The sequence below is a fragment of the Penaeus vannamei genome, chromosome 7, assembly GCF_042767895.1.
Source record: "Penaeus vannamei isolate JL-2024 chromosome 7, ASM4276789v1, whole genome shotgun sequence".
NCBI lineage: Eukaryota > Metazoa > Arthropoda > Malacostraca > Decapoda > Penaeidae > Penaeus > Penaeus vannamei.
In genome coordinates this window covers 1288270-1296165 of record NC_091555.1, presented here as the reverse complement: position 1 = coordinate 1296165, position 7896 = coordinate 1288270, and the positions used below count along the sequence as shown (strand labels likewise).

Below are 7896 nucleotides of genomic sequence, written 5' to 3'. Positions count from 1 at the left end.
CCCTCCGCAGATTAATGTTTGCATATAACGAAAAGTGCCTCGGTTTTCTAGTTCTGTCTCTGGCTTACTCTCTAATCTCCTTTTATCTCTGTTTTCCCTTCCTCTCTGCTTTATTTCTTCACTCTCGTTCTGTTTCTCTTTCTTTTTTTCTTATTCCTATTCTCTTTTCCTCCTCTTTCTCTTTCTTGTTTTTTTCTTATTCTCATTCTCTTTTCCTCCTCTTTTCTCTCTACTTTCTTTTCACTCTTTCCTTTTTCTCACTCTCCCTTTCTCTTTATTTTCTTTCCCTCCTCTCTCTTTCTCTGTTTCTCTTTACTTTCACTCTTTTCTTTCTGAGGTATTTCAGGAAAGCATGATCCACGTGCAATCTTTGTCGATTTCTGTAAGTGTATTGTTATCATAACACAAGGGTCTTTTAGGGGTAGGAGGGGAGGGGAAGGGAGGGGAAGGGAAGGGAGAGAGAGGGAGAGAGAGGATGAGTGGAAGAGGAACAGGGAAAAGGAGGGGGAGGGGGAGGGAGGGGGAGGGAGGGAAAAACAGAGGGAGGGAGGGAGAAAGAGAGGGAGGGAGGGAGAGAGAGAGAGAGAGAGAGAGAGAGAGAGAGAGAGAGAGAGAGAGAGAGAGAGAGAGAGAGAGAGAGAGAGAGAGAAAGGTATTAGGGAGGAAGTGGGGGGGGGAAGGGTAGGGGTAAGGGGTAAGGAGGAACACACCTCAATGACGTCGACAAGACCGCCACTAACTAGTTCATCGATATCCTTTTTTGGCGACGCTCTCTTCCCATCTCTTTCTTCCATTGTATCTTCTTTTCCTCATCCTTTCTTATCATTTTTCCCTTTCCGTTATCATCACCATCATCGGCACCTCCTTCACACCCCTCTCTTCCTCTCCCCCGGCGCGTGTCCGAGAGTCCGAGAGAGCCGACTAGACCCCCCACCCCTTCCCCTCTTCGCCTCCTACGCCCAAACACTTCCTAGGATACTTCCCTCCTGTAGGCTGTCCTTGTCCTATGTGACCGGGTCGCAGAAGGAGGCGAGGTACCGTAGCAGGACCGCCGCGGGGAGCAGCAGACAGGGCGAGGGGCGGTGCTGCAGGAGGGTGCTGCTGCTCGTCTGCATCGCTGCCGGTTCCTTGGCTGCGGGAGGAAGGGAAGGTGTTAGGGATCAGGGATTTGGGATGCTTGGCTCTGTCTCTGTGTCTCCCTCCCTCTCCCTCTCCCTCTCCCTCTCCCTCTCCCTCTCCCCCTCCCCCTCCCTCTCCCATTCCCACACCCACCTGTAACAAGAAGAATTAATAATCGAGTCAAAAATACATGGTATGCATTTTACCGTTCGTGCTGAATTAAGTGCTGAAAAAAAAAAAAATGGTGCCCAAGGTAATCAAACACGGGAATAATAAATAATTAACAAACTAATAATTAAAATAAATAAATCCAATCAACTAAAGAAGGGAAAACGAGGCACAATCCAACAACAGGACCAACAGAGAGACCAATAAATCACCCATGAACCCTCTCCACGCGATCCATCCCACGGGGCGTCTCGTCGACTCCATGCAATGCGCAAGCCAACACCTCCACCTTCAGCCCAGCTCGCCCCCGAGGCCACGGATCCCTCGCTTAATCACTGCCTTGTTTCCTAATGGACGGGCGGATGACGTCACAAGACAGCCCTGATGACGACGGAGGCCAAGCCAGCGCTTTCGGACGTCGTGTTGGCGGTGTTATTAGCGCGGCGGCGGAGGAGGCGGAGGCGGCGACGGCGGCCGGGGTGTTTTGTCTAAGGGGGGGGGGGTCGCTGCCTGTCTCTCTCGCGCTCGGCTCCTTCGTGGGGTCTCTTGGGCGGGAGGGATCGGGGTCTCTCGCTCTCTGACTGTTTTTTTCTGTTTGTCTTTCTATCTGTCTCTGTCTGTCTCTCTCTCTATCTCTGTCTGTCTGTCCCTCTCTGTTTCTCTCTCTGTCTCTCTCTGTCGCTGTCTGTCTGTCTGTCTGTCTGTCTCTGTCTGTCTCTGTCTCTCTCTCTCTCTCTCTCTCTCTGTGTGTGTGTGTGTGTGTGTGTGTGTGTGTGTGTGTGTGTGTGTGTGTGTGTGTGTGTGTGTGTGTGTGTGTGTGTGTGTGTGTGTGTGTGTGTGTGTGCATGAACGTGCTAATTTCTCAAAAAGAAATAAAAGAATTTCTCAAAAGAAACTTCCCTGAATGGATTATAACTTGGAGACCAGCGTCGTCGCGCAAGGTGTGTGTGCGAGTGTAAATCAATCTCATTTATCATGAAAATTATACAGTAATATTGAATGGCGGAGCAAGAATGACAACAAAACACGAATCCTGCCTCTTAAACGAACTGGATGAGGAACGAGGGAGATTCTTTGCTGAAAAATCGGGAAAATCGGCATCGTGTTTTGTATTATTTCGTTGTTCATTTAGTATTCATTTTATCGTGATATGTTGTACAGGATTTTTTTTTTTTTTTTTTTTTTTTTTTTTTTTTGCTTTTTTCTTCTTTTTGTGTGTGTGGTTAGAGATTTTGTTTATTTATTCATTATCATTATCAGTTTTGTTTTGTTTTTCTTCTTTTTGTGTGTGCGGTAAGAGATTTTCCTTATTTATCAATCATTATTATCATTATCATTGTTTTGTTGATGTTTTTTTCTTTTTTTGCGCGTGTGTATGTGTGTGTGTGTTTACGTACCATTTCAAGCGCGTGTGTGGTTCGTACCAGTGTATGTATGTATGTCTGTGTGTGTTTCGTTTACGAGTGTGTCTGTGCACCTTTTGATCTGGTGTCTGTCTTTGTATTTGTATAGTCTGCACAGCTGTATGTTCGGTATGATTTGTACGAGGTTGTGTCTGCGTGTGTCTGTCAAGGTTAGGGATTATTTGTGTTAGGGTTTATTTGTGTTCAGGTTTTATCTGTATTTAGGTTTATGTGTGTTAAGGTTTATGTGTGTTAGGGTTTATGTGTGTTAGGGATTATGTGTGTTAGGGATTATGTGTGTTAGGGTTTATGTGTGTTTGGGTTTATGTGTATTAAGGTTTAAGTTTGTTAGGGTTTATGTTTGTTCAGGTTTTATGTGCATCAAGTGTTATGTGTGTTAGGATTTATGTATTAAGGTTTATGTTTGCTAGAGTTTATGTGTATTCAGGTTTTATGTGCGTTAGGGTTTATGTGTATTCAGGTTTCATGTGCATTAAGGTTCATGTGTGTTCCGTTCCACGTGTGTCTACGCTTCGTACAGGTGCACGTGATGCCACACATAAAAAATATCCTCCGCGTGAACAAAAGTAGCAGCAAAGAGGATCAACGTGAAGATAAAGATGCTAATCACTCAAACCAAGGGGATTGGATCTAAGGAAAAGGGATTCGCTAATCATACACCGCGTCGTCGAGGGATCGGAGGCGAGGGCGGGGGGGGGTGGGGGGAGGAGGAGGAGGAGGAGGAGGAGGAGGAGGAGGAGGAGGAGGGAGGAGGAGGGAGGAGGGAGGAGGAGGAGGAGGAGGCGGAGGAGGAGGAGGAGGAGGAGGAGGAAGAAGAAGAGGGGGAGGAGGAGGAGGAGAAGAAGAAGAAGAAGAAGAAGAAGAAGAAGGAGAAGAAGAAGAAGAAGAAGAAGAAGAAGAAGAAGAAGAAGAAGGAGAAGAGGAAGAAGAAGAAGAAGAAGAAGAAGAAGAGGAGGAGAAGAAGAAGGAGGAGGAGGAGGACAAAGAAGAAGAAGGAGTAGGAGGAGGGAGAAGAAGAAGGAGGAGGAGGACAAGAAGAAGGAAGGGGAGGAGTGAGGAGGAGAAGAGAGAAGGAGGAGATGGAGGAGGAGGAGGCGAGGGCGGGGGGGGGAGGAGGGGGGTGCGCTCAGCTCCCGGGGCTGAACAGAAGCGCCGGGGAAGGCGGGCCGCGGGCATCAGCTGGCGGCCAGAGGGTCTGGATGGCGCTGACGGAACGCTGACGGTCGCTTCGGGAAAAGGGAATCGTTTCTCCAAGATTGTTGTTGCGAACATATGTGCATACTATACATACATAGATACACACACACACACACACACACACACACACACACACACACACACACACACACACACACACACACACACACACACACACACACACACACACTCACGTACATGCGTTTGAATGTGCGTTTGTGTGTGTGTGCGTGAGAATCTGACAAACCATCAGCCAGGCAACCAACAGATGAGCCGCAACACAGACACACACACAGACGAGCACCCCCCCCCCACCCCCTTAGAGCAGAAGGGGAAGGGAGAGACGCAGCGCAGACAGACACACAGACGAACACCCACCCCCACCCCCACCCCCCTAGAGCAGAAGGGGAAGGGAGGGAGACGCAGCACAGACAGACACACAGACGAGCAACCCCCCCCACCCCCCTAGAGCAGAAGGGGAAGGGAGGGAGGGAGACGCAGCGCAGTCGAAACTCCTCCGGAAATACTGTTCTCACTCTCTCACGCGCAGCGATGGAGCGCAGACGGATCCCTGTCCCTCGGCCGTCGGATTGCGGCGCAGTCTGTCATGCGCCTCATTTATGGCAATGGCGCGGCGGTGCATGAGGGGGGGGGGGGGGGGGGCAGATTTACGACTCATAATTTACGGCGAAATCACAGACTCTCCGCCAGCGAAATGCAGGACGTAATGGGCAGGTATTTACATCGGAAGGGAGGGAGAGAGAGAGGAAGGGGAAGAGGGGAATGGTCAAGGAGGGGAAAGGGGAAGGGGGCAAGGAAGGGAGGGAGAAAGAGAGGAAGGGGAGAGGGAAGGGGGGCAAGGAGGGGAGAGAGGGAGGGGGTAGGAGGAGGAGAGGAGAAGGGAGCAAGGATGGGGAAAAGGGAAGAGGACAAGGAGGGAAAAGGGGGAGGTGCAACGAGAAGGAAAGGGGAAGGAGCAACGATGGGGAAAGGGGAAGGGGGCAAGGGAGAGGGGAAGGGGCAAGGAAGAGAGAGGGGAAGGGAGCAAGGAGGAGGAAAGGGAGAGGAGAAGGGGGCAACGAGGAGGAGAGATGACCGGGCATTTTCAGCAAGGGAAGCGGGCGGGACTAACAGCGCTTGGGGTCAGCCTGCCCGGACGCCACCGCGGGAGGGAGGGCGTCCATGGAGATCAAGGACGACCGAAGCGACTCCAAGGACGACCGAAGCGACTCCAAGGAGCAGCTCGAACAGCAAACGCCAAACAGACAAACCAGACGAAGGGAAAGCACTGGCAGTCTCCCCACAAAGGAAAGCGCTGCCCGGGGAAGCGCCGAGAGGAACGGAGAGAGGGAGAGGAAATGCGATTATGAGGATATATAGAATGAGGGAGGCAGGAGAGCGAGAGGACGAAGGCGGACGGGGAAGGGAAGGGAGATGGAAGAGAAACGCAATGAACACCGAAAGGGGCGAGCGTCCGCCGGGTTGCTGAACACGCTAATCTCAAGAAGGGGACGAGAAGCAGAGGGAAAGAGGAGACAGAATGTTATGTATTTTAAGAAAAAAAATATGAACATTGAAATCCATCTTATGAAGATCGACGCTTCATTTTCCAAATAATGAATTCTAGATAAGATCTGATATTGTATAGGTTGATAATCACGATGAAACTGATACCAACATTACTGCTGTCATTGATCCTACTGTTGCATGCACTATCAACGTTACTAGAAGAATGAATGAGGAGATAGAATGTTATACATTTTTAAGACGAATTCACGAGACATTGAAATTCGATACATGGAAATCGACACTTCTTTTCCCAAGTAATGGAGTTTAACAAAGCATCTACTGAGTTAAAGATAAGATCCGATATTAGAATACAGAGGTTCAATAATCCGATGAAACTCATACGATCACTACTGCTATTATTGATGCTAACGGTACTGTTGCTTCACTGGAACGGAAGTTGCTTACTCTACCACAACTGAATCCCTAAAAGAAGTAAATGGATGAATAAATATACCAAAACGCTATCCAAAGTAAACAAACAGGTAAACAAATGAAACACGAAAATCTACAATAAATAAACAGATAAAAAGGAATTAAGACAATTCCTAACATAACTAAACAATAAATTACTGGTAACTTACCAACATTACCACAACTACCTTTCTTCCACAACTGAAAAACACAACCACATCTACTTTTTAATTTCCCCTAAAAACTACCACGCGACACGAAAACATGCTACTCAATAAATAAATAAAAACATGAATGAATATATAAGTAAACACATGAATGAATAAATAAATAAACACATGAATGAATAAATAAATAAACACATGAATGAATAAATAAATAAACACATGAATGAATAAATAAACAAACACATGAATGAATGAATAAACAAACACATGAATGAATAAATAAATAAACACATGAATGAATAAACAAATGAACAGAAAACAGATAACTAACCACATCAATAATAACAGAAAATCGGACAAGCAGAGCAACCGACCTTTAAACACGTGGACCCGAATGGCGGCGCGGTCGGTGTTCGACGGGGCACATTGGTAGTTCCCCGAGTGCGAGAGAGTGACCCGAGCGACTAACAACGTCGATACGGTCCGTCCTTCCTCCTGCCGCACCGTCACTTCCACGCTGCCGTCGGTTTCGTAGTTGACGACCTGGGGACACGGAAGGGAGAATCCGGGTAGTCTCAGGGGGGTGAGGTAGTGAAATCGGGCGGGTGGATCCCGTAGAGTTGTTGGTGTGACAATGGTTGGCGGATGGATTTGTTTTCTCTCTCTCTCTGTCATATATATATATATATATATTATATATATATATATATATATATATATATATATATATATATATATATACATATATATATATAAATATATTTATTAATTATATTTATTTATATATCTATATATACATGATATATATACATATATATATATATATATAATATATATATATATATATGAAATATATATATATATATATATATATATATATATATAAAATATATAACATATATACATAATATATATATATATAATATATATATATATATATATATATACATTATATATACATATAGATAATATATATATAATATATACATAATATATATATATACATAATATATATACATATATATATATATATATATATATATATATATATATATATATATATATATATATATACATATATATATATATATACATAATATAGATTGATAGATAGATAGATATAGATATAGATATATCCTTATATACATATATAGATAGATAGATAGATAGATAGATAGATAGATAGATAGATAGATAGATAGATAGATAGATAGATAGATAGATAGATAGATAGATAGATTGATAGATAGATTGATAGATAGAGAGATAGACAGATAGATATAGACATAGATATAGATATAGAAATAGAAATAGAAACAGATATAATATATCTAAATCTCTCCCTCCTTCCCTTCCTCTACCCCTCCCTTCTCCTCTCCTTCCCCCTCTCCCTCCCTACCTCCAACCCCTCTCCCTCTCCCTCTCCCTTCCCCTCTCCCCTCCTACCTCCAACTCCCTCGCACTCCCTCTCCCTCTCCCTCCCTCCCTCTCCCCTCTCCTCTCCTCCCTCCCTACATCCAACCCCTCCCTCTCCCTCTTCCTCTCCCTCCCTTCTTCTCTCCCTTCCTTCTCTCCTCCTCCTCCTTTTCCTCCTTCTCTCCCTCTCCCTCTCCCTCTCCCTCTCCCTCTCCCTCTCCCTCTTCCTCCCTCTCTCCCTCCTCCCCTCCCCCCTCCTCTCGCCCTCCGGTTCCGTGTCCGAACCTCATCTCATTAGAGAGGAAGCGAAGGGCGCGAGACGAGGCCGCGTCCGCCCTCACGACGGCCTCGGGAACGCGTCGTCGGGCGAGCGGGTTTTCCCCTCTTCCGTCCGAGGGGAATGGTTCGACGGCGGCGTGCGGGGG

General features: G+C 46.0%; 1 protein-coding gene across 1 annotated transcript in view; it reads right to left on the bottom strand.

The window, feature by feature from the left end:
• Positions 1-622: 622 nt before the first annotated feature.
• Positions 623-7896, bottom strand: part of LOC113830407 (protein CEPU-1) — a gene marked incomplete in the record, with an annotated part of 103861 nt that continues 96587 nt past the window's right edge. The window contains 2 exon segments of the mRNA XM_070123416.1: positions 623-1132; positions 6430-6598. Coding sequence (XP_069979517.1) covers positions 1005-1132; positions 6430-6598 — 297 coding nt within the window.